Source organism: Myotis yumanensis, unplaced genomic scaffold, assembly GCF_028538775.1.
Source record: "Myotis yumanensis isolate MYYU_CA2020_CCGP unplaced genomic scaffold, mMyoYum1.0.hap1 SCAF_12, whole genome shotgun sequence".
In the NCBI taxonomy this organism is placed as follows: domain Eukaryota; kingdom Metazoa; phylum Chordata; class Mammalia; order Chiroptera; family Vespertilionidae; genus Myotis; species Myotis yumanensis.
The window spans coordinates 29,701,681-29,728,535 of NW_027223763.1; the positions used below are offsets into that span (position 1 = coordinate 29,701,681).

General features: G+C 47.4%; 2 protein-coding genes across 3 annotated transcripts in view; one reads left to right on the forward strand and one right to left on the reverse strand.

Moving 5' to 3' along the window:
* Positions 1-985: 985 nt before the first annotated feature.
* NUDT2 (nudix hydrolase 2) lies at positions 986-13,786 on the reverse strand. 2 transcript variants are annotated; one of them, XM_070431327.1, is made up of 4 exons: positions 13,682-13,770; positions 7,673-7,778; positions 4,003-4,143; positions 986-1,545 (listed from the first exon to the last, which is right to left on the reverse strand). In XM_070431327.1, the coding sequence occupies exons 3-4, from the start codon at positions 4,127-4,129 to the stop codon at positions 1,229-1,231; spliced, it is 444 nt and encodes a 147-aa protein (XP_070287428.1). In that variant the 5' UTR covers positions 4,130-4,143; positions 7,673-7,778; positions 13,682-13,770; the 3' UTR covers positions 986-1,228. The 2 variants fall into 2 exon arrangements, with proteins under 2 accessions (XP_070287428.1, XP_070287427.1); XM_070431326.1 differs by lacking the exon at positions 7,673-7,778 and having other exon boundaries at positions 13,682-13,786.
* Positions 13,787-14,056: 270 nt separating this feature from the next.
* Positions 14,057-26,855, forward strand: part of KIF24 (kinesin family member 24) — an 82,865-nt gene continuing 70,066 nt past the window's right edge. Inside the window, exon 1 of the mRNA XM_070431329.1 lies at positions 14,057-14,181. The gene's annotated coding sequence lies outside the window, so the exon portion shown is untranslated. The remainder of the gene's footprint in view (positions 14,182-26,855) is intronic.

Below are 26,855 nucleotides of genomic sequence, written 5' to 3' on the forward strand. Positions count from 1 at the left end.
AAGATCCTGTTCGCTAATACTTTTGCCCTGTCTGCACGGAGATCTGGGGACTGAAAACATCTGGAAGCCGCTTAAGACCTGGGTGACTTCTCTTTCCTTCCTCTAGAGGTGGTAGTTCTTGACCCTGGTAATCTGGGTTGACCTTTGCCAATGACCCTTCCCATCCAATCTTCTGCACTTCACTGGGCAACAACCCTCTAATAAAATCCACATGAATTCAGCTGCTAACAGCTTCTGGAAGGGCTATAGGATCTAACACCTGCCCTACATTCCTTGAGCCCTAGTAGCAAGGGAAAAGAGGGCTGAGACCCAACTCTTGCGCCTCTGGGTCTTACAGTTGAGTTGTGGAGAAAGGGAGTAGGAGGGAAGAGAGAAAAACCAACGATGAGGGATTGCTGAAGGTGGAGAAGGCAGCTGCAGGCGTGAATGCACAATGTGTAGTGACAGGGCTGCTGGGTGGCACAGCAGAGTCCCTCTGGCCTGGGCGTGCTTCTTGCCAGTGACCTCAGTCGTGCTGACAAGGCCCATGCTAACTCTGGGAGGCAGGACTGGGCCAAGAGGCTGGAGCACATGTGTCACTGACGTGGTGGCCCAGGGCTGACTGTCCCTCTTCTCCCTGCTGTGATCTGGGCTATGTCCCCAAGTTCCTTGGGTCTCTATTTTAGAAAAAATGTATTGAGCACCTACAACGTATGTGACTGGTGCTGGGTGAGATACATTAGTGAGCCAAACAGACCTCATTCCTGTGCTCTAGTTCCACTCACTTGCATATCCCATCCGACTACAGGTAGAAAAGTCTCCGTGGAGGTGGGGTGAGAGTGCTTGGAGTCCCAGAGGCAGGAGAGCCCCACTCCCTTAGCTTCTCTGGGGTACAGTGCATGGACACGGATTCCTTCTGGCTAAGGCCAGAACTCCAATTCACTTTAGTGTTTCTCCCACCAAGAGCAGGAGTCCAAGAAATAAATACAGCAGCTTAAAGGACAGATAGGTTGCTTAAGGTTTATTTTGTACAAAGATGCACTTTTTTAAAAATTCCTCCTTTACCTTCCTTTCCACCCAGCTCAGATTTTTGCCTGCTCGCCCCTGAGTGTGCAAGGCTGATTTACTAACCTATCTGTTCTTTGCTATGATGAGCCAAAGACCAGCACAACCTTCTCTGGAGCTGAAGGTAGGTTCATCTCAGAAAGGCCCTCAAGGATCCTACTGAGGCAAATGACTGTGTTTCAGCTCAGGCCACTGTGGAGCAGAGAAACTGGTGTCCTTCTTGGAGTAATGCCTCCATATCCTTGAACTGAGCCAACTGGCAGGCCTCCTCCAGGCCCAGCCAGCGGTAAGCTTGGTGCTCATGGGAGAGGCGGATCTCTACGTCATAGTCCTTCACCTCTGCCAGCCAGTAGATGACTGTTTTAGGCTTCTTCCTGGCCACATAATTGAGCTCCCTTCTGAACCCCTCAATGATGGTCAGCTGGCTTGCTTTTAGGCCTGCTTCCTCCTGAGTCTCCCGCAGAGCTGTTTCCAATTCATTTTCTCCGGGTTCCACATGGCCTGGTTAGGAGAAAACAGAAAGAGGAGGGGGAGATAATCTTCAACAAAGCTGGATTTTCCAGGTTAGATGATTTAAAGATGGGATCTTTGGTGACTTTTCTAGCTGTTGCTAGGCTGAAGGGAGTCTAGAGATTGGTAATATCCGAACACGCCTAGGAGTGGGGTGCAGGGCAGGTAGTGTTTGGCTCTGCAGTACCTGGGAAACCCCTCCTCCTCACCGCATCTTCTCTACAGAGTGAAACAGACCATGTACTTGGCAAGTCTGGTCTAGAATACTGCTCCTTTGATGGTGAGAGATGGCCTCCCTCGGACCTCTGCTTTCTTATTCTTTGGAGTTTCCCTCATCCCATATTCTTAGGGAGACCTTTCCCTTGGAGACCTTAAAGTGATGTTCCAGGGAGGGGCAGTCCCTTCTTGGCAGATGGGAGCCAGCTGAGAGTGAGCACTTTGCCTCAATCCACAGTGAGGAGTTAACACTGTCTGCAGTTGGTCTCTAAAGTCCCAAGGCCAACAGACAGGCTCAAAACCATGCACTTCAGCATCAGCAGCTGTTTCCAAGTAGCTATCAAGGCTTTTCCAAATTGTTTTCATCTTTCTAACTGAGCAAGACCAGATTCCAGTTTCATAGGGAAAGTCCTGATGGGAACTTAGACTAAGGACAAGCCGAGAAACAGTTCTAAGAAAATTTGTTGGCAAGACCTAAACCCAAGCCGACAGCTGCCAAGAAACTGTTGTAGGAGAACTTGAAGCTCTGCAGACTGGGAGCAGCCCTCAGCTCTGCCGCTAGGCCCTTCCTGCAAATTCTCAGTTTACCCAGAAGAGCCAAGAAGGACTGGGAGGGGTCTGGCAGCCTCTGTCAACACATGGCTCCGGCAGTTGCTGGGGGCCTCCTGGTTTAGGAGCTCGTGGGGAGCAGGAATTGTTAGCTGTTCCCTTCTTGGTTCGGAGACAGGGCTATATTCTAGCCTTCCTCGTTCCTAGAGTCCTCATAGCACTGCCCTGAGTCAGCTGCTGCTGCACAGCTCCGACAGAAAGCAACCAGCATTTTGTACTTAAAGACCATTTGAGCTCATGGCTTCTGGAGAATTTTCTCTGTATGGCACCTCATATGGAGTCATGCACACAAAGACAGGTAGGTAATGCATCAAAGGACGAAGGTGAGAGGGGTGCTGGTGGTGGCAGAAGTGACTCTGATCCAGGATGTCTTACCTTCCCTCAGAAGTGTGTGGGAGTCTCTAAGCACACCTTCCCAACATCAGCTATTCAGCATTCTGCCCATCAACATTAACAGGGGAACTTCTCCCCCAGGCCCAAGCCTCCTAAATTCAGAGGGGTCCTTTGAAATCTTTCAGTGTGACATAGGAGATCAGGAGACAAATGTGGCTATTCCTATACATGGTATTTGTAACATTTCTTTCCCTTTTTGTTACCTTGTCTTTCCTTAGTGAAACTCAAATGTGCAAAATTTTTTAAAAATTCATTCTTTTTTTAAAAATTGATTTCAAAGAGGAAGGGAGAGGGAGAGAGAGATAGAAACATCAATGATGAGAGACAATCATTGATTGGTTCCTCCTGCACAAAACCTGGGCATGTGCCTTTGACTGGAATCGAACCTGGGACCCTTCAGTCTGCAGGCAGACGATCTATCCACTGAGCCAAACTGGTTAGGGCTCAAGTGTGCAAATTTTATTTGCTGTTCCCATTTCCTTGTTTTCCTCCAACCCTGGATTCTTTTTCACCTCCCCCTCCCCTACCCAACTCTCCCATCCTGCTCCCTTCTGTCTAGGGCAGTGGTTCTCAACCTTCCTAATGCCGCGACCCTTTAATACAGTTCCTCATGTTGTGGTGACCCCCAACCATAAAACTATTTTCGTTTCTACTTCATAACTGTAATGTTGCTACTGTTATGAATCGTCATGTAAATATCTGATATGCAGGATGTATTTTCATTGTTACAAATTGAACATAATTAAAGCATAGTGCTTAATCACAAAAACAATATGTAATTATATATGTGTTTTCTGATGGTCTTAGGCGACCCCTGTGAAAGGGTCGTTCGACCCCCAAAGGGGTCGCAACCCACAAGTTGAGAACCGCTGGCCTAGGGGCTGTTCACTCTGAGCTCCTGACCTGTAGCCCCAAGGACCTCAATGCCCAGCCTAGTGCCTTTCCTCCTTCCCAGCCATTCATCAGAGTCCTGGCGCTCTGGTGAATGATACTCACAAAAAAACACAGGTGCTGCTTCTGTCCTGGGTTCAGTCACAGAGTTCTATTTCCAGCTCTGCTCTAGCCTAGTATGGAGACCTTGTTTGTAGAAAGGATCAGGGGCTTCTACCCACCTCACACCCTCCTGTTGCACAGTTACTGGGAAGCAAGACTTGTGTGGAGCCTAGCAAGGTGGATTTCTGAGTAACACTTGGCATTTCCCCAGGAGCTAGCCCCTCTGGGTACTTGTACCTTTAGGAGGAGTCCAGTGATGAATGCCATCTGATGCCTGCAGCAGTAGAAACTCAATTGAAGCATTGTCTACTTTGGGAATGAGGCGTCTTCGGAAGATGATCAAGCCACATGCTCTCAGGGCCATGGTCTATTTGAAAACTTAAAGAAGAAGGGGACATTGGAAAGTTACACAAAGCAGGAAGATCCATTCTGGGGGAGCAGCACTCTGGTGCTGGGGAGTAGCACAGACCAGCTAACAGTGACCTCATCACCTACAGAAAAAAGCAGAATGCCAAGAGCCAATGGGGGGAAACCAGGAATCAGAGATAGGCCTTTGTGTCTAACTGCAGGACGCCGGCCCTGCCCTGTCAGCGTGGCTCTATCCCAACTCCTCCAAGTCTTCCTGCTAAAACACAGGCTGGTATGTGTGTTAAGAGACTAGAGATCCTTGGAAGCAAACCCACTGAGACTGGAGAGATGCTGGGAATGGGAGAGATGCAGTATAATATTCTCATCAAACCCACAATCCCATTCTCCTCAGCCTCCAGACTGAGTTTCTGGAGCAAAGAGATCCCAACAATGTGGTATCTGATGGCTTAAAGGGGGTCATTTAGGAAAGGTAGCTTGGTGTACACTTTATTTGTCATGGATTTTTTAGTCTTTTATCCATGTTTTGGAATGTTATACATTCACATGGTTCAAAATTTAAAGTTCAAAAAGGGCACACATAGTAAAAAGTCTCTTTCCCACGTCATCAGAGGTGAAACTAGCATGGTGGTCAAGAGTGAACCTAGAGCCCTGACCGGTTTGGCTCAGTGGATAGAGCGCTGGCCTATGGACTGAAGGGTCCCAGGTTCGATCCTGGTCAAGGGCATGTACCTTGGTTGCGGGCACATTCCCAGTAGGATGTGTGCATGAGGCAGCTGATCGATGTTTCTCTCTCATCGGTGTTTCTGACTCTATCCCTCTTCCTTCCTCTCTGTGAAAAATCAATGAAATATATTTAAAAAAAAAAAAAAAAAAAAAAAAGAGTGAACCTAGAGCCTGGGTTCAAGTTCTGGCTCTGCTACTTATTCACTGTGCAATTTCCTCCTAAGCCTCAGTTTCCTCATCTGTAAGACAGGATGATAATAGTTCTACCTCAAGGGTTGCTGTGAGGATTGCATGACTTAACTTTTATAAAGTGCTTCAGAGCAGTGCCTGGTATGTAAATAAATTTCAATATGCATAGAAAAATGTCTGGATAGACACATCATCAATAGTGTTTTCTGGAGGATGAGGTTATGAGGAGACTTTCATTTTCTATTCCACGTATTTCCGTATTGTTTGGAAATTTACAGAGAACATTTACTAATTTTATAATAAGCAATACAATAAAAACTAAACTTTTTAGTCTTTTCCATTTCATGTAGTCTTTTTTTCTATTTCAGAAAAATATGTCAACAACAACAAAAGACAGGAAGGGAGAACAGCAGAAATATCTGCAGAACTGGAAAAAAAATCACCATCTAAAGGGGAACATGTAATCAAGGTAACAACAATATGGAAGATGTTTTATGTTAAGACTCTGTTAAGAAAAATCTGTCTCATTTGTTCATTCAACAAATATTTATTTAGGACCTACTATGTACTAAGTACTATTCTAGGCCTTTGCCCTCATGTAGTTTTATATTCTAGTGGAAGAGGTGGGCTTTAATTAAATAATTAAGCAAATTAAAAAATAATTGCCAATAAAATATGTCCTACAAAAGAAAAATGTATGATGGGCAACCTGACCTTGTCTAAAGGGATCAAGGAAGGATTCTTGGAAGAAGGGATGTTTGACAGAGAAGTAAATGCTGAGTAAAAGATAAGTTGGCAAAGGGAAGGAGGAGAGAGGTGTGCTCCAGGTGGAAGGAACAGCATAGACAAAGGTCCTGGGGTGGGATGGCAGAACTGAAAGAAAACTAGGTGTCTCAAATGCAGCGAAGGCCTGGGAGAGTGTCCCATGCCGGATGAGGCCTGAGTCAGCAGGGCCTCACCTGCAAGATTCCAGGGCCAAAGAAAGAGCTGGTACTCACAGACAGCAGAGCTAACTGCAGAGAGGGTCGCTGGGGTAGGAGCTGATGGTCTCTATGGCCCCTTTGTTGGTGCTTAATCAAGATGAGCTTGCATCTATCAAAGGCATAAAAATCAGATCCAAACTAAAACCTGTTTCAGGGCAATTCTGAGGACTGCCAACAGATGGTAATGTGACTCTAGGGAACAGCAGTTCCTTACCAGAAAACCAAACACGCCCAACACTGCCACCTTTCCAAACCTGTAATGAGTGTTTTAAGGACTGGAAACGATCTCAAAAGGGCTTTCTAAAATGGCCTATGCTATAATACACTGTTGGTGAGAGAGTAAATTAGCATATCCTCACAGGAGGGCAATTTACTTCTGAATATCAAAACATAGCATATTCCCTTAGACCCAGAAATGCCATTTCTAGGCGTGTGACGTACAGAATATATGTTTGAGATGCACACACAAGGATGTTCATTACAACTTTGTAATATCAAAAAGAAAAAAAGGCAAAAACAAATATCCATCAATAAAAGAATAATGAAGTACAGTACAGTATATCTACATGATAAAAATTACGAGCAAGCTCTCTCTTTTCCAGAGCACACCCCTGCCTCTCCTCCCTCTTTCATCCCTCAAGGTGTGCATCTCTCTCCCTCTTTCTCCTAAGCTCCAAGGGCCCTTCTACTACCCCTGTCACTTTCTAAATAAACTTTCCTTTATAGTTTGGAAGAAAATTATGAAGCCATAAAAAAATGAGGTAGAGCCAATGTGCTGCTTGTAAAAAGATTTTCAGACATACTAAAAAAAAATATGTTTTAGAATAGTATGTATAATGTGATCCTGTTTGAGTTTAAAAATTCATTTAAATGGAAAGCGGGTTTTATTAAGCATTGTGTTCTATTTCACTGGTCTCCACATTTATGCTGAGAGCTTTCCCCATTCTGGAAGCCAGAAATAAAGGTTTCAAATTACTGGTTCCAGGTATAGGCAGAGACAGGTGTCTGATCCCATTCCCTGTCCCCTCTCTCCTAGGCCCCATCGAGATGCTTGGAAAGTATTAGCAAGTTATAAGTGTAGATTATAGTAAGTATAAGGCACCTTATGCCTGCCTTGGGTAGATTCCCATGGAATAAATGTTAGAATCCCTAGATAAGCTCTGCAATCCAAGACTACAGGCACAGTACCCTCCCTGCCTGGGACAGGAAGCCCCAGAGCATTCCTTCACACCACTGCCATCCCAACACAGCCTCAGGAAACAAAGATGGAGGAGCCAAGAAAGACAAGCCTGGAGTGGCCTTATGGAGCCAGCGAGGAGAGGGGAACAGGCCAATATTTTCCTATGGGGAGGGGACTTAGAGGAGTATCAAGGGTGCATCCTAGCAAAAATGTATCTCAGTAGATACCAATGCACAGGAGTGATAACATCTAAAACCCAGACCTACCAACAGTTCATCTCAATGCGACCAGAAGAGCTAAGATTAAGAGCTAGAATTAGATGTTCTCTTTCTATCTATGCTCTCGACTCAGGGAGGAAGTCCGAGACAGTTCTAGAAAGGCAGGACTCCTATTTTTCCTTTCAGTTGCTTGCCCTGAGCCAGCTTTTCTCTGGAATTTCTCCCTCCTTCTCCATACACATTACCTTCTGCTCATTCTTTCAGAAGCAACTCAGATGTCACCCATCTTCTGGGCCTTTCACATGGCTTGAATAAATTTCTACTGTAGGGTTTGATGAGAGAAGCCAAACACTATGAGCAACAGAAAATTAAGGATTTAGTATAGGAATTAGACCTTGTTCAAGGATGGGAGTTGAGGGAGAAATCCATGCAGTGCTGCTGCATCTGCATCTGCTGTTGGGCCTGAAGTCTCTATAGGTCAGCAGGCCAGCAGCTGGGGAAAGAAAGCTGGCTGTGGGGGAGAGCAAGGAAAACTGGAACCTGTGAGAACAAATAGGAACTAAAAGGACAAGTGGAACTCATGAGGACAAACTGAAACTTGCAACTTCCTTTCACCATCTGCAAGCTCATTGACGCAGGTGACTGGCAGAAGCTGGAGCTCTTTGCCACACACAGAGCTGCGTGTACACCTGGCCCAGGACTCAGAGTAGCTGAAGGAGGAGATTCAGTGGAGTTGTGGAGCTGCAGGCCTCGGTGGCTGTGCATAAATAATGCGCACATCAGTGTCAAGGGTTATGCACTGCCACCATGCCTGTTATCCTGCTCTGCCCCCTTCACAGTGTACTGGTAGCTACTTCACTTCAGCTTTACAAATCTCAAATAAAATTTTCTTAAAGTCAACCCTAACCTGGAACCATACAGAAGGGAATCCTGGGAAACCTAGTTCCAGCTTAGCTAAGTGGACATAGTACAAAGCCACAAGCATGCAAACTTAGTAAGGTCAATCTCTAGCTCTAGCAGGGAAGAGCCACATCATGAGCTCTGTCTCCTTGGGACTTCATAGAGCAGCCCTCAACAGATGTTCATTGATTCAACAGAACTCTCTCCACACCTCACTCAAACAAATGCTCAGGGAATGTTCTGCGAATTTGGGAAACAGCCCAGTGTTTTTCTAAAGAGTGCCATTTACATAAAAGTCAATGGAGGTATTGTTGGAGGTTTTCTGGAGTCCACTAAGCTGAAACTGTCCTGGGGTTTGAAAGCATCTCTCTGTCTCTCTCTGTCTCTGCTTCTCTCTCTCTCATATATACACACACTTCAAATGATTTCAAATCTCAGGAGGTTAAAGAACACAGCATCCAATATGCAAATATGCCTGCAGCCATCACTGAGGTGAGAACGCCAGGCCAGGACAACAGCAGGCAATTCACACCTCAGAAAAGTGGCAAAATGCCTTAGGTGGTTAAAATAACCTGAACAAAACCAAAAAACACCCCTTGATGTCATTAGGAGGTTCCAGGAGCTAAGGAAAAGTGCCTTGGCTTTCTCTCTATATATATAACTCCTTCACACCTAGGAGGTTCAGGATTTAGGTGCCAAAAAATAATTTACAGGTAAATGGCTATACTGATGTGCTGTGTTTCCGTGTTTTCAAATTAATCAGAGTGCTATTGCAAGCACAGCTCAACCCCAAAGCCCTCAAATATACCCTTAGGTATAGAAAGAGCTCCCCAAATCCTCCCCCAACTTGTAATTCATAGCCTAGAATCCCCTTAGTAGAAATGTTTCATGCTACCATCTTATCAATTAAGCATCTACACTATGTCAATTACACTGCACCTGGTTTTTTTTATATCTTTTTAAAAAAATATGTTTTTATTGACTTTAGAGAGGAAGGGAGAGGGAGATAGAAACATCAATGATGAGAGAGAATCATTGATCAGCTGCCCTCCCCCACACTCCCCACTGGGAATGGAGCCCACCACCCGGGCATGTGCCCTGACTGGGAATTGAACCATGACCTCCTGGTTCATAGGTCGACCCTCAAGAACTAAGCAACACCGGCGGGGCAATGTGTATCTTTTTTAATGCTCAAAACAACTCTTCATGATAAGCATTACTATCTTCATTTTATGATGGGGAAACTGAGATTCAAAAACGTTAAAATACTTGCCCAAAGGCATACCTATCTGTGAATGGTGGGATTTGAATCCAAGTAAGCCTAACTCCAAAGGCTATATTCTTTTTCCTTATACAGCACTCCTTACCATGAGAGAGCAGGGCTTGGGGCAAAAATGGCCCTGACAGGGGACATGCAAATGACTTATAAAAATTACTTCCAATTCCAAAATTCCCAGTCTTTGATATATATTCATATGGAGAATTTTTAAGATGTCTGGCTGGAATCCTTTCTACAGAACGGGTTTTAGTTGGAAGGGTATATGAATGAAGGGCCTGGTGCCCAAAGACAACCCTGGAGGGGTAGTGTAGCCAGAGGTGCCTAAACTTTGCCTCTCTGGATAAGGGTTTCTTTGCCTCTTCTGCTTTTTCCTAGGAAACAGGAACCTAAAACCACATGTTCAAAACCATACCCAGTAGTGTGGGGGTTTCCAAGTACCGAGTGTTGGGAACACCCTGATGCTAGCCTTGGACAAGCACACAAGCACCTAATATAAAATGCTAGTGTCCAGAAAATTTGCCCAGACCATTCCACTGTGAGGAGGCCCAACTCTGCTGGCCCACGAGCAACTCTGTGACGGCTCAGCTTTCCCTTATTTTCCACATCATCATGGTCTTTTCTCTGATTCTCCAACTCCCTTCTCCCCTTCCAAAGGAGTGGACAGAAATGAGCCACCCATCTATGAATAAAGTTCTCTCTTGTAACAGCAGCAGCAAAAAGAGAAAAAGAACACAGAAAAGAAAAAAAGCCCCCAACCACCATGATGAAATTGAGACAATGAAAATGTTCCCTCAACTGCACCTTTCCCTGGACATCTGCCACTTTCTCGTCTCAGAGACCAAGCTGCTGAGTCATCTTGCTATCTTTGCTATTTGGCTGAGGGAGGAAAAAGGAGATTTCACCTGCAATGACATGAATATTGGCTTCCAGGATGAGGACAAAGTCAGACAAGGTTGAGACAAAAATCATTCCTAGTGAAGGGAATCTGTTTAGTGGCCTATTAGTGCCATCTGCTGTACAATTCTGGAAAGCAAGGATGGGGAATTTTAATATTAGCCTGAGGGGATTTGTGTATTCATCTTACATCTGTTGAGTGTATCCCATGCGACAGGCAATGTAACAGGATTGAAGAGTAGATATGGAGCTGAATACTACAAAACTCCTGTTTTCTAGGGGTTCTCAGCCTAGTGAAAGCGGAAGATATTTAAACAGACAAGTTACCAGTGTGTTTTGGGCATCATAGCGGTATGTGTAAGATGGAAAGATAGCAAAGAAAAAGGAGTGATTACCTTTAGGTCAAAGGGGTACCCTATAAGGATTTTGAAGGATGGCTAGGAGTTGACCAGAAAAATAAAGGTGGGGCCGAGGGGTACCCAGGTAAAAGGGTGAGGGCAAAGACCCTCAAGCACAAGATGGCATTCCATTGCCAAACAGCTTAGTGTATATTCTGTAGGCAACGAGGAGCCTTTGACAGCAATGAGGGCTATAATATGGTTAGACTGACATTTTACAAAGACATTCTGGAAGCATGTCTGGAAGCAACGAAGGTGGAAATGAATTGCAAGGGAGGTAGAAATGAATTAGAAGGGAAATTAGAGGCAAGATCAATTGGTTACAAGCCCATTGCCAACAGTCCAGATGACAAATGATATAGAGTTAAATTAAGGCAGAGGCAGTGAGAAAGGAGAAGGGATGTATTTGAAAGATATCTCAAAGAGAAAATCAACATGATTTGATGTTTCATTGTCCAAGAGAAAGGGGGCGGGGGAGGGAACGTATGGTTTGGGTAACTATAGAAGATAAGTAGGTAGAGTAGGGAGTAGAATGTAAGCTAATGATTTCTGTTTGGGACAAGTTGAACTTAAAGTGTTAAAGGCTAACCACAAGGTAAAATGACATGGGTCTAGAGTTCAGTGATTCTCTGATCTCATCTCTTCATCTCCCAAGATGGAAATTTCCATTAGAGAAAAATTTTGCTCTCACTGTAGGTACCTCTGGAGCCCACCTCACTCCATTTGGGTGAGTCTGCTTGTGCATCTGCTATTACAAGCATTTTCATCCTCTTTCAGTCTGAAATAGCATGGCACAGCACAGAAAAGCATGGCTGTCTTTGCAGTGAGAAAGACCTAGCTCTTTAAACAACTGTGTTACTTTGAGCAAAATATTTAACTTCACTAAGCCTCATTTTCTCTCATTTGTAAGATGAGAATAACTCCTACTTTTCACAATTGTTGTAATTCAAAATAATGTATACATAGGATCTGACACCTCAGAAGTACTGAATATATGTGTCACTCTTATCCCTGTACCATAAAAGATCACCAGAAAGCTTTTTTATTTTTGTTGTTGTGTGTGTGTTTTTTTTTAATCCTCACCCAAGAACATGCTTTTTTTGACCTAAGGGGGAAAGATAGGGGGAGAGACAGAAACATTGATGTAAGAAACAGCAATTAGTTCCCCTCCTATGCACCTTAGTGACCAGGAATCAAACCTGTGACCTTCTGGTGTATGGGAGGACACTCCAACAGAGCCACACCAGCCAGGGTTTATGGTGTTTTAATGGCACGCGCTTAGCTTTTATTGATAGGTGAATAAAGAAATGGCTTTTCAGCTTGGCAGGTGTGGCTCAGTTGGTTAAGGACCGTCCCACCCACCAAATCAGGGGGTTGCCAGTTGGATTCCTAGTCAGGGCACATGCCTGGGTTGCAGGCTTAATCCCCAGTAGGGCACGTGCAGAAGGCAGCTGATCCATGTTTCTCCTCTCTCTGAAATCAATAAACATATTTTTTAAAAAAGTCTTTTCATATTTTCTGCAAAATTGCTGGGGAACACACTGTTCACCAGGCCATGTATATTCCTCATGTAAAAGGTCCCACAAGCCTGGCCAGTGTAGCTCAGTGGTTGAGCATCGACCTATATACCAGGTCATGGTTCCATTCCCAGTCAAGAGGAATGCCCGGGGTTGCAGAGTGGAGGCCAATCCCCGGTGGGGGTGTGCAGGAGGCAGCCCATCAACGATTCTTTCCCATCATTGATGTTTCTATCTCTCCTTTTCCCTTCCTCTCTGAAATCAATTGAAAAAAAAAAGTGTAAAAAGGTCCCACAAGATAAATCCCTTTCAATATAGGTACTATGAAGAAATTTCACGTTTGAAGAATGGATCCTTTCCTTATTATTTAACAAGTTTTGACCTAAATTGGGTACTCAATTACAGTAAATCTAATGGCCCATTGGTTTGTATATTTCTTTGTTTCTATTAAGTTAGTAGCTACCATTTTTTGAGGAGTTACTACTTGCCCGGCATTGTGCGAAGTGCTTCACCTTCATTATTTCAATTAATCTTCACAACAACTCTCTGAGGCATTACCACCATTTTTTTTTAGAAGAAGAAAAAGGAAACTATGACTCAGAGAAGTGTCTGAGTAGTAACTCAAAATCAGGTCTGTCTGACTCCCCACATCATGGCTCTTTACCTGAACTCTGCACTAGTGGTCTACATTTGGCTATTTGCTTGCATTCACTTTACTTTACTTACATATACTAAGTTTAACAAGTTCATAGGACCCAAACCAGGCCCGAACAAAGAAAAAGTAAGTGGTATTTTAGGTAGTGAGACTCTCGTTTGACTTCCTTTACTTCCGCTATAATTGTCACGATATTTTCCATTCAATAAATGAAGCAATTAGAAAATATAAAACCTCTTTGGGGAAGGAGGCAGGGTTTTAAGTTTAACAACAAGGTTAAAACTGAGGCCCAGGGAGGGGAAGGCAGAACGCGATCGGGGCGCTGGGCCCTAAACCCAGGAACTTTGGGATCCCGAGGGCCCATCCTAGCACCACTTGCAAGGGGGCAAGCAGGACTCAGTGGGCACTGAACCCTCCCTCTCTCCGTGCACACAGGGAAACTGAGGTCCTGCGAGCGTCTGGGGTTCGGCCTGCCCACGCCTCACTGACAGCGCGGAGGAGCGCGCGTCCATCTTTGGCCCTGCAGCTACGCGAGATCAGTCCGTTGCTGAGCCGGAGCCTCGGTTGATCCGCAGAGAACTAAACCCACGCGGTCCCGTTTTGCTACTCACACCAAGCAGAGGGAGGAAGGAGGGGGCTCATGGACGGAGACTCCAGGGAGTGGCACGTCGACCAATCCGGGGAGAGCGACTGCGCTTCGGGGGACCAATGATTTGAAGGAGAAAAATTCTCCACCCGCCTCAAAGCTGCCTTTCTCTCGCTTAGAACGTCGCGAGATCTTCTCTCAAGTGGAACGATTGGTTGAAAGACGGAAATGGAGGGTTACGCCCACTGTTTTCTCCGACCCCTGATTGGTCCTCTCGAGGAGATGACGGCTAACGTCAGCGAGTTCCCTGGACGCCCATTGGAGGACAACGCGGGACTGCCAGCGCCGGGCACCGGCGCGGGCGTTCGAACCCGAGTTTGGCGGCGTTACCATGGGGATGCGGCCTGGCCGCTGCCTCCAGCTCTTGAGTTGACTAGGCACCTCCGCCGCCACCCTGGGGGCTCCCTCCCGTCGTCTTCTGTCCTTACACAGGCCTGACCGTGGAGAAAGTTGGAAGCCTCCGAGGTGAGAAAGGCCTGTGAGAACGGGGCCGGGGTAGACCTGGTTGGGAGCCCTGGCGACTGCCCCGCGGGAGAGGCTCGGCCGGGAGCTGGACGCCCGCCGAGCGCGTGAAGCGGGGGACGGTTGTGAGTTGGTCTCTCCGGGTTGCCCGAGCGCACCCCCACTCTCTGTACCCTTCATCCCCATATCTTCGCCTCCTCTTCAGACATTATCTCGAACTCCGCTTCTATGAAGCCTTTTCTGAGTCTAGACGTCCTCCTGAGAGGGCGTCAGTGTAATCAGGTCAGAAAGGTCAAGGAACAAACGGCATCAAAGCGTTACCAGAGTGTTACATTTAACAAGCACCAGGGCAATCAGGAAGGTTAGGAGGGGGAGATGGAACAATTAACTTTTATGGGACACAGCTGCAGCCAGGGAGGTTACGAGATGGCTGCAGCCCGGGAGTAAACTGAAAAGCAAGCAACCTGATAAGAAGGTGGACAGGCATTAATTCACAACGGCGCCAAGATTCCCAGAAGAGTGACCCCTTTGCTTCCCCCGTTTGCTCCCCCCGTTAGCTAGAAAGAGTATATAACCTATGCCTGAACCCTTAGTCGGGGCTCACGGCCACTGCTCTGCCGCGCTCAGAGTAAGTTGTGGGCCCCGACATATGTTGGAAGCTAAATAAACCCCTTGCGTTTGCATAGAAAGCGTCTCTTGGTTCTTTGTGACAGCGGCTTGCACCCCGGACTTTACATTTGGAGGTTCCACCGAGATACCGGCGGGGGTGAGAGGGACCCCTTATTTAGGGCTGGAGGCTCTCCCCCAGCGGGGAGGAGAGGGACCCCCTATTTAAGGCAGGAGGCTCTCCCCCACTTGTCGCCGGGCACGCAGCGAGGTATTTGTTGCAGCCGCCTCTGGGTTCCAACAGACGCTTCTTGGGGTAAGTGACGGCGCCTTTCTGAATAGCGATCGCTTAGATATTGGAAACACAAATTTAGTTAGAGCTGGCAAATCTGTTTGGTCGGGTGGCTGTCGGGGAGGGGCGTGAGCCTCCCCCGACTGCGACAGACAGACGTGTCGGGAGGTCGCAGGCCACAACCCCAGGGGACGCCCTGGTGGAGTCTGGAGAGGACCAGGGACGCCTGGTGGACTCCTGTCTGTTCCGTCAGTTAGGTACGGATTCTGATTCTGGTTCTGTAGTTCTGTTGCCAGCTAGGTCAATTGGTTCTGTAAATCCTTCTTTTTGGATCCTCCGATTTTTGTCTCAACGCGTTGTGTCTGTCCTTGTCCTTTGTTCCTTGTTTTTTGTCATTGGTGTGTGTGTGTTCGAAGTCATGGGCCAGTCTGCCTCTACTCCCTTGTCTCTGACCCTGGATCGCTGGTCAGAAGTCAAGGGACGAGCTAAAAACCTATCTCTTGTTGTCAAAAAGGGTAAATGGCAGACTTTTTGTTCATCCGAGTGGCCCGCCTTTAATGTCGGATGGCCCCCGGAGGGGTCTTTCCATCTGCCTCTCATCAGGGAGGTAAGGAGACAGGTATTTCAGCCTGGCCGACACGGGCATTCAGATCAGGAGCCTTACATCCTGGTCTGGCAGGACTTATGTGAGAACCCCCCGGCGTGGGTCAAGCCTTTTTTACCCCCTGGTTCTCTCCCTAGGTCTTCGGTGTCTGTCTCTGAGCCAGCAATCCTCCCTGTGAAGCCGGCTCTCCCCTCTCCTCCACCCTCTGTTCCTCCGGTCCTCCCGGACTCACAGCCTGATCTTATTCTCCTAGATTTCCCACCACCTTATGCTTCGCCTTTGCAGCCTCCGGCGGCCGAGGCACTGCAGCGGCCTGACCAAGTGCCTTCTCCGGCGCCCGGTCCAGCCCCCCTGCCAGCGTCCCCAACGGTGGCCTCCCCAGATTCCACCCTCGAGGTTTCCCTGCTGCCACCGGGCGACGGGCCAGCACAGCGGACTAGGAGCCGGCGCCAGCCGGATGAAGGACCTGTGGCCACTACTCTGCCGTTACGCCCTTACGGGCCTATGGTGGAAAATGGGAACGGGGGGGAGATGCCGGCCCTCCAGTATTGGCCATTCTCCTCCTCTGATTTATATAATTGGAAAAATAATAACCCTCCTTTCTCTGAAGACCCCACTCGGTTAACAGGTCTCGTGGAGTCCCTTATGTTTTCTCATCAGCCAACCTGGGATGATTGTCAACAACTTCTGGGGACCCTCTTCACTACAGAGGAAAGAGACCGGATCCTGTTAGAGGCTCGAAAGAACGTTCCGGGACGAGACGGGCGTCCGACACAGCTACAGAATATTATTGATGACACCTTCCCACTGGCTCGCCCCGACTGGGACCCTAATACTCCGGAAGGTAGGGAGCATCTGTCCTCCTATCGCCAGGCTCTCGTGGCGGGTCTCCGGGCAGCTTCTAGGCGGCCCACCAATTTGGCTAAGGTAAGGGAGGTCGTCCAGGGTTCTGATGAATCTCCTACAGTCTTTTTAGAGAGGTTAATGGAAGCCTATCGGAGGTTTACTCCCTTCGATCCGGAGTCGGAGGGCCAGAGGGCTTCAGTAGCCATGGCTTTCATTGGCCAATCTGCTGCAGATATAAGGCGGAAACTGCAGCGCCTTGATGGGCTGCAGGACCTCACTCTTAGAGACTTAGTTAAAGAAGCAGATAAAGTTTTTCATAAGAGAGAAACGGAGGAGGAGAAAGAGGAACGTAGGGAAAGGGAGAGAGAGGAAAAAGAGGATGCCAGGGATAAAAAGAGAGATAAAGCATTGACTAAAATCCTGGCCGCAGCAGTCGGTAACAGTAAAGAGGGAAACAGGAAGGGAGGCAGGGCTGGGCCACGGCCGCGACCAAAATTGGACCCGGATCAGTGTGCCCATTGCAAGGAGTATGGGCATTGGAAGAAAGACTGCCCAAAGAGACCCAGGAAGGGCCTACAGGCTAAACCGCCCACCTTGCTGGCCCTGGATGAAGACTAGGGGCGACGGGGCTCGGACCCCCTCCCCGAGCTCAGGGTAAAGTTTGATGTGGAGGGGACTCCTATTGATTTTGAGGTGGACACCGGAGCTGTTTACTCGGCATTACAAGCACCACTGGGGCCGCTGTCAACTAAGCGGTCCCTAGTAAGGGGGGCCAACGGTAGCCGATACCGAGCCTGGACCACCAAAAGAACTCTAGACTTGGGAAGGGGAAAGGTCCATCACTCCTTTCTGGTGATACCTGACTGCCCAGCTCCCCTCATGGGGAGAGATCTGCTTACCAAATTAAAAGCCCGCATCACTTTCAACCCCGAAGGGCCCAGAGTAGAGTTCTTGAACCCCTTAGTCCAGCAACCAGTAGTAACAGCTCTAACAATGTCTATGGAGGATGAATACCGCCTGTATGACTCCCCGGTAAAGGAACAGGATGTAACAAGGTGGCTAGACGAGTATCCGGATGCCTGGGCAGAGAAGGCCGGATTAGGGCTGGCGAGAAATCAACCTCCGGTAGTAGTTGCCTTAAAAGCCTCTGCAGTTCCAATTCGGGTGAGGCAGTATCCCATGAGTAAGGAGGCTCGGGAAGGAATCAGGCCACATATTCTAAAGCTACTGCAGGGAGGCGTCCTGAAGCCCTGTCAGTCAGCTTGGAACACACCACTCCTTCCCGTCAAGAAACCGGGGACCGGGGATTACCGACCAGTGCAAGATCTACGAGAGGTTAACAGCAGGGTACAGGACATACACCCCACTGTCCCTAACCCTTACAATCTTCTGAGTTCCCTCCCACCTGACAGGAGCTGGTACACTGTATTGGATTTAAAGGATGCCTTTTTCTGCCTGCGACTCTGTGAAAGCAGTCAACCTCTATTTGCCTTTGAATGGGCCGACCCGGAGGCTGGTCTTGCAGGGCAACTGACTTGGACCAGGCTGCCCCAAGGATTTAAGAACTCTCCCACGATCTTCGATGAAGCACTCCATCAGGACCTGGTCACCTTCAGAACCCAGCACCCGGAGGTAACCCTGCTCCAGTATGTAGATGACCTGCTGCTGGCTGCGTCGTCTCGGGAAGAATGTGAGTACGGGACTCGCTCCTTACTACAGGAGCTCGCTCGGCTTGGGTATAAGGCATCAGCTAAGAAGGCCCAGCTATGCAGACAGGAGGTTACTTTTCTAGGGTATACTCTCCGGGGAGGGAAACGCTGGTTGACTGAGGCACGGAAAAAGACTGTTGTGCAGATCCCCACACCAACTTCCAGAAAACAACTCCGAGAGTTCTTGGGGACAGCTGGGTTCTGTAGACTGTGGATTCCGGGATTTGCCTCGCTAGCCGCCCCGCTGTACCCACTCCTGAAGGGGGACACAGAATTCTCTTGGGGGTCAGAACAACAGCGAGCCTTCGATGATATAAAAAGAGCCCTGCTATCAGCCCCAGCATTGGCGCTTCCTGATGTTGAAAAGCCCTTCACCCTTTACATAGAGGAGCGAGGGGGAGTGGCGCGGGGGGTCTTGACCCAGACTTTAGGACCCTGGAAAAGACCTGTAGCCTACCTATCCAAACGCTTGGATTCAGTAGCTGGGGGCTGGCCCCGCTGTCTTAAAGCTATAGCTGCCGCTGCCTTACTAGCCAAAGATGCGGACAAACTGACTCTGGGACAAAAACTAACTATTGTGGCCCCTCATATGCTGGAAAGTATCATCAGGCAGCCCCCGGACCGGTGGCTCTCGAATGCTCGCATCACGCACTATCAGAGCATTCTGTTAGACAAGGACCGAGTGACCTTCGGACCTCCAGTTACTTTAAACCCTGCCACTCTACTTCCGGATGAGGCTGCAGGCCCGATCCTACACTCCTGCCAGGATATCCTGGCAGAAGAAGCAGGAATCCGTCGTGACCTAAAGGACTTCCCATTGCCAGACTCAGAGGTGACCTGGTTCACGGACGGCAGCAGCTTCCTACAGGATGGTAAGAGATGCGCAGGGGCGGCAGTAGTTAGCAAGGACAGGGTTGTATGGTCTGCGGGGCTGCCAGAAGGGACATCCGCCCAGAAAGCGGAAATAATTGCTCTCACAAAAGCCTTAGAGCTGGCTAAGGGGAAGAAAGCTACCATTTATACGGATAGCCGTTATGCCTTTGCCACGGCTCATGTACATGGGGCCATATACCAGCAAAGGGGACTGTTAACCTCAGCCGGAAAGGACATTAAACACAAGGCTGAGATCCTTAGACTACTAGCAGCTGTCCTACTGCCTACCAAATTAGCTATTGTTTATTGCCCCGGCCATCAAAAGGGGTCGGACCCTGTAGCCGCAGGAAACCGGCGGGCAGACAAAGAAGCAAAGGCAGCAGCTCTTAAAGGGGCAGAGGTCCCAGCACTAGTGAACAAGGCTCCTAAGGAGGACACGGCACCCGAAGCTACAGGGAATAAGAAACAGCAGGCGGCCTCCTACTTACAGCATGTACATCAGCTCACTCATTTGGGGGCCAGGAAGATGCAAGAGCTATTAAAAGAGCAGCCCTTCACTCTAGCAGCCAAGGAAAACAGAAACCTAGCTGAACAGGTGGCAAGAAACTGCCGAGCCTGTCAGGCTGTAAATGCACACCCGTCGCAAATGCCAGAAGGGAAAAGGCTCAGGGGAAGCCGGCCCGGCCAATTCTGGGAAGTGGACTTTACTGAAATCAAACCAGCTAAGTATGGGTTAAGATTTCTCTTAGTTTTTGTAGATACTTTCTCAGGATGGGTAGAGGCCTACCCCACCCGAAGAGAAACAGCGCAGGTGGTGGTTAAGAAGATTATGGAAGAACTTTTTCCTCGATTTGGACTGCCCCAGGTAATTGGGTCAGATAACGGACCTGCTTTCGTGGCCCAGGTAAGTCAGGGAGTGGCCAGGGTGTTGGGGATTAATTGGAAATTACATTGTGCTTATCGTCCCCAAAGTTCAGGGCAGGTAGAAAGAATGAATAGAACCATTAAGGAGACCTTAACTAAATTGGCCTTAGAGACTGGCGTTCAGGATTGGACCTTGCTCCTACCTTATGCCCTGTTCCGTGCTCGGAACACTCCTTCACCTTCTATGTATAATCTCACCCCTTTTGAAATTCTGTATGGAACCCCACCTCCGGTCTCAAAAATGTTACCCACCATAGACAAAGACTCATTACCCCACACTCCTTTACTTGCCAGGTTAAAGGCTTTAGAGGGAATCCAGCAATTCGTCTGGAAGCCCTTGGCCTCTGCCTATCAGCCAGGAGACCTCAAAGTGCCCCACTCCTTCCACGTTGGAGACTCGGTGTTCGTGAGGAGGCACCAGACCCACAGCTTGGAGCCCCGGTGGAAAGGACCTTACGTGGTGCTGCTGACCACCCCGACTGCGGTTAAAGTAGATGGCATCACTCCCTGGATCCATGCCTCCCATCTCAAGCCTGCACCGCCACCGGGACCTGAATGGACAATGGAAAGGACTGATAACCCTCTTAAGCTTCGCTTTCGTTGTAAGCCCCTGCCCGGCCAAGCTGATGGCGAGTAACCCCCATGCCCCTGTAACTTTAACCTGGGAAGTCATCAACCCAACAGGGCAAGTAGTCTGGTCAACCAGAGGTGTCCACACTCCGGGTAGCTGGTGGCCCACCTTATCTCCAGACGTATGCCAGCTAGCTGTCGGCCTAGACACATGGGACATATCAGAGGTAGAGGACCCTTACAACATCCCGATGGCACCTAGTAAGCCCTCCGCTGGTCTCGAATTCAGGGGCTACCCCAGTAGCGATACCAATGCAGGATGCCAAAATTATGGCAAACGCACCCTCCTAGGCCACCTCCCTTTTTATGTCTGCCCAAGAGATGATCGTAGTCGAAGTAAGATACAGAGCTGTGGTGGGCCTGAATCCCTTTACTGCGCAGCCTGGGGGTGTGAAACCACGGGGTCAGCTCATTGGATCACCCGATCCAGTTCAGACTGGATAACTGTTCACTGGAGCAGAAGGGGGGAATGTAAAACAGAAGCTTTGTGTAATGGATTAAATATCTCCTTAACAGAACGAGGCAGAGGAGCGGACAAGCTTTCCCACTGGTATAAGGGAAGGACATGGGGGCTTAGGTTTTATGCCTCCGGATATGACTTTGGTCTCTGGTTTACTATCAAACTACGACAAGAGACCACACCAGTCCTGGTGGGGCCCAATCCAGCTGTCCGTCCGGTCTCCCCACTCCGGCCCCTGGCGTCCCTGGGTGGCTTGGAGGGGCCAGTGACAGAATCTCCCCAGGTTACCAACCTTGTTCAGACTCCGAGTAGTGGGACTCCTCCCCTGAGAAGCCCAAGTGGTAGGCTCCCCCTGTTTAACCTCGTAAGTGGAGCTTACTCTGCCCTTAATGCAACCCAAAGTAATTTGACTCGATCCTGCTGGCTCTGCCTCTCGGCAACACCCCCTTATTACGAGGGGACTGCAGTAAACGGAACTTACACCCTGACCACAAGCTCTGCCTGCCGTTGGGGAGGAGATCACAAGCTAACCCTCCCTGAGGTTTCTGGCAAAGGACTCTGCATAGGTTCCCCCCCGCTGAGCCACCGGCGACTCTGTGCCAGAACTGTCTCTATGAACTCCACAGTTGGGTACCTGGCTCCAGAGGCAGGAACTTGGTGGGCCTGCAGTACCGGTCTGACCCCTTGTATTTCCACTGCTGTGTTCAATAGTTCCCATCACTTCTGTGTCATGGTCCGTTTGTTTCCTCGAGTATTATATCATGATGCAAGTTCGTTTGAGGAGATGGTGGGGGAGCGTGTAACCCGCTTTAAGAGGGAACCAGTGTCTCTTACTATAGCAGTCCTCCTAGGAGTTGGAACAGCAGTGGGGATAGGGACTGGGACCACTGCCCTTATCCGGGGGTCGAGCCATATGCACCAGCTTCAAGCTGCTATAGATCAGGATTTAAAGGAATTGGAAACCTCTGTAACTGCCCTTAAGGACTCCCTCACATCGCTCTCAGAGGTAGTTCTGCAAAATAGACGTGGTCTCGACCTCCTATTTATGCAAGAAGGAGGGCTCTGTGCAGCTCTCAGGGAAGAGTGTTGTTTTTATGCCGATCATACAGGGGTGGTGGAGGAGTCCATGACCAAGCTTCGGCAGCGGCTAGCCGAGCGACAGAAGGAAAGGGAGGCGCAAAAGGGTTGGTTTGAATCTTGGTTTACACAGTCACCATGGTTAACAACCCTGTTGTCAGCGATCGCAGGGCCGCTCATAATCCTACTGTTAATCCTCTCTATAGGGCCCTGCATCATAAACAAAATTATGGAATTCATACAACAGAGGGTAGGGGATATTAAACTCCTTGTCATCAGGCAACAGTATGCAGCCTTAGCTGAACCTGAGAGTCTCTAAGATTAGAAACCTTCCACAGAAAAAGGGGGGAATGAGAGGGCGTCAGTGTAATCAGGTCAGAAAGGTCAAGGAACAAACGGCATCAAAGCGTTACCAGAGTGTTACATTTAACAAGCACCAGGGCAATCAGGAAGGTTAGGAGGGGGAGATGGAACAATTAACTTTTATGGGACACAGCTGCAGCCAGGGAGGTTACGAGATGGCTGCAGCCCGGGAGTAAACTGAAAAGCAAGCAACCTGATAAGAAGGTGGACAGGCATTAATTCACAACGGCGCCAAGATTCCCAGAAGAGTGACCCCTTTGCTTCCCCCGTTTGCTCCCCCCGTTAGCTAGAAAGAGTATATAACCTATGCCTGAACCCTTAGTCGGGGCTCACGGCCACTGCTCTGCCGCGCTCAGAGTAAGTTGTGGGCCCCGACATATGTTGGAAGCTAAATAAACCCCTTGCGTTTGCATAGAAAGCGTCTCTTGGTTCTTTGTGACAGCGGCTTGCACCCCGGACTTTACACTCCTACCTTTGAACCCATAGCTCCGTCTTAGAGCGCTTCTATTCCTCCATGGCTTATTTGCGTACTTCCGCGAACCCCATTTTCCTTCCTTCTCCTTGGTAATGCTGAGGTCTTGAGACAAGGCAAGCGTCTTTCACAGAGCCTTGCAGACATAATTCGGCGATGTTGCGGGCTGAGTCCCAGACCACCGTAGTAGGAGTACCGCAATAAAGCGAGTAGTCATCTTCGCTGGTGGAGGGTCTTGCTTTCAGTTTGTAAGAAACGCAACAAAGCGAAGCGCATTAAAACGAGATATGCTATAGTAAAATTTGCAGGAAATGAATTTAACTCACCACAGAGAGAGGATCCCCCTCTATGCCATATCCCCCTTCCCCCTCCCATACAGAGATTATTTTTATTATGGGAGTAGGGGGCGGAAACCCCAATCTCATATGCAAAGGCCTTGAAAGCGCAAGGTTAGTCTTTCCAGTCTGAAAAGGAAAACTTGCTACAGCTCTCCCCAAATTTGTGGTTTTTACTCTTGATTTCCCAATGCTTTTATTAGACTCCCTCCCTATTAGTCTTGGCTTAAAACAAACCATTCTGTTGTTGCTATATGCCAAGAGAGTTTGTCTCCATTTCTTAGTGAACCACAGCTGTTGTCACATTTTAAGTGTGTTTCAGAAAATGCTTTAGATCATTTTCTCCTTTGGGTTTATTTTCTGCTTGTAGTCTCTCTACTTAAGTGCATGTAACAGCTACTCTGGTAACTGTCATTCATCAGGTGTCCATGATAGAATTGCATTATCAAAACTGTTTCATTGTTAACTCCTAAGACAATATATACCCAATCTGTATTGTTGATGATTCTTATGTTAAAATCATCTCTCAAGAAGACTTTAATTAGGGACTGAAAAGTCAAATATAGCAGCTATGTTCCTATTACCTTCTTATAAAAGTTTGAACACTACCAACCTGAAGATCTGTGACATGTAATGGAAACCAGACTGGGGATTCAGGGTTTGGTCTTGGCTGGCTTTGCAAGTCATTTAGCCCTTTTAAACCTCTTTTTCCATCTAAAAAATAAAAGGGTTGAGTTAGGTTCCAATTCCTGTGGCTCTACTATCAAGTTAATCAAACAGTTGATGTCAGGTAGACATGACACACTCAGCCTCCCAAAGACCATACAGGTGGAATAGTTACCGTTTATTGAGCATTTACTCTATGAAAAGTACTATATCAGAGGCTTTATGTAAATATGACATCTTCTTAGCATTAGTACAGTAATGTGCTGCCCATATAACATTTCATTAAAAACGCTTGTTTTATGTTGTTAATGAAAACTGGGGCATGATCCTCTCATGTTCCAGTTTGGGTAGCAGTTTCAACAGAAACAGCAGTTTCTTTCTGTAGACTGCAATTTTGTTGTTTGTCAAGTGAGAGTTTGAGCTCTTCTCAGGTCCCTTACAGATTAATTGATCTATTAATTCAGTTTCCCATGCTGACTTAGCAAACCCGTTCATAATTTGTGCTGAATAGATTCTCAACAAATTTTGTTAAATAACATAGTTATATTTCTTATACTTGTGTTGTGGTCATTGTATACTTCCTAAGTTATTGTCTTATGGATTTTGATGTTCATGTTTTACTAAATAAGATTTTCTATAGGCTTAAACTAATAATAATAGGTACCATTTAACTGGAAAAACTGTTTCCCACCTGTGCGTCTTTTTCCTTTGTAGAGGAAAACCTCAGTTCTTTCCCTTCTGTATGTCTCCTTTAGTACTCACACAGAACACTTCTAACATTTCTAGTCACCAAATGGGGGGTGGTCCCCCCACCAAACAAATCTCTGTGACACCATCTGGGTGTCCAGCAGTTTAACTCAGTCTATCTGGAGATAGTGTCAGATCCCACAGGTTAAGGGCTCAGTCCCGTAAGACTGTTCCAGCTCCACATGTCAACTGCAAATAGTAGATCCCCAGGTTACCCACAACTTTTGTCAGATTTGGCTACAAATTGGAGGTTCTCAGGACCCCTTCCTCAGGTTCAATTAATTTGCTAGAGTGACTCACACAACTCAGAGAAACACTAAAATTACATTTACGAGTTTATTAAAGGATATGATAAAGGATACAGATGAAGAGATACATAGAGCGAGGTCTGGGAGGGTCCTGAAAAAGGAGCTTCTGTGCCCCTTGAGTTGGGGTGCGTCACATTGCAGTGTGGATGTGTTCACCAATTTGGAAGCTCACCAAACCATACTTTGGGAATTTTTAGGGAGGCTTCATCATATAGGCATGATCAATTACTAACTCCATTTCCACCCCTCTGTTCTCTGGAGAATGGGAGGTAGGGTTGAAAATTCCAAACTTCTAATTATGGCTGGGTCTTTCTGGTCCCCAGCACTCATCCAGGAGCCCACCCAGAGTGACCTCAGAACAAAAGATGCTCCAAGTTTTAGGAGCCCTGGGTCTGGAACCAGGTGCAGAGACCAATGTATATTTTCTATTACCTCACACCATTTTATTTATTTTTTTCATTTTTTAAAATTTTTCACACCATTTTATTGTTCAGTGCTTATGTACCAGATGCTGAATTAGCACTTGACTTATATCCCAATTAATTGTCACAGAAGCAAACATCTTTTCCAAGTCACTATCATTTTTTGCCTGTTTAACTGCAGTAGCTTCCTAAATGATCTTCCTCCTTTGCCCACCCTCCATAATCCATTCCCCACAGAACTGGCAGAGTGATCTTTAAAGATCATGTCCTTTCCCCACTTAAAATCCTCCAATGACTTCCAGGGTGTCTGGATTTTAACTTAAAGTGAAAACCCATGGCCCAATGGACCCTCATTATCTGGCCTGGCCCCCACCTTTCTGTCCTCATATCATACAACTCTCCCATCTTGCTAAAGCCACATTGGTCTTTCTCGTTTGCTTGATCATGCCATGCTCATTTACACTTTAAGCCCATGTGCTCTCCTGGAAAGTTCTTCCTGATCTTTATGTAAATGAGTCCATATTATTTCAGATTTCACCTCAAATGTTCCCCTCTGAATTAGACCTTTCTGATCAATGTGAAGTAGACCCTTCACCTTGCTTTATTTTATTTTTTAATATATTTTCATTGGTTTTAGGGAGGAAGGGAGAGGGAGAGAGAGAAACCTCAATGATGAGAGAGAACCATTGATCGGCTGCCTCCTGCACGCCCCCTACTGGGGATCAAGCCTACAACCCGGGCATGTACCCTTGACCAGAATCGAACCGGGAGCCGTCAGTCCGCAGGCTAATTCTCTCAACTGAGCCAATCGGGCTAGGACTGCTTTATTTTTTTTATAGTACTTATCACTATCTGAGATTATCTTTCTTGATTATCTCCTCCCACTAGAATAGTAGGATAGTCACCTTACCTGTTTTGCTCACTGCTATATCCTCAATGTTTAGAAGAGGGTCTAGCTCAGGGGTGGGCAAACTTTTTGACTCGAGGGCCACAATGGGTTCTTAAACTGGACCGGAGGGCCGGAACAAAAGCATGGATGGAATGTTTGTGTGAACTAATATAAATTCAAAGTAAACATCATTACATAAAAGGGTATGGTCTTTTTTTTTTTTTTAGTTTTATTCATTTCAAACGGGCCGGATCCGGCCTGCGGGCCGTAGTTTGCCCACGGCTGGTCTAGCTCCTAAAAGACCCTCAAAAACTACTTCTTGAATGATTGGATGAAAAATTCTTGTTGTAACTGTGATCATAGCTGTGTCCATAAGAATTTATTTGAGTAATACAACCTTGTTTCATTTTGTTGCCTAGGAGCAGTGAGTCAGGGCACCACCAACTCTGCCAGA

Coding starts and splice junctions, on each gene's coding strand:
- NUDT2 (XM_070431326.1), bottom strand. CDS start 4,129: ATGGCCCTGAGAGCATGTGGCTTGATCATCTTCCGAAGACGCCTCATT. Junction 1,546..4,002: donor TCACTGGACTCCTCCTAAAG/GTACAAGTACCC, acceptor TCTCCTAACCAG/GCCATGTGGAACCCGGAGAA.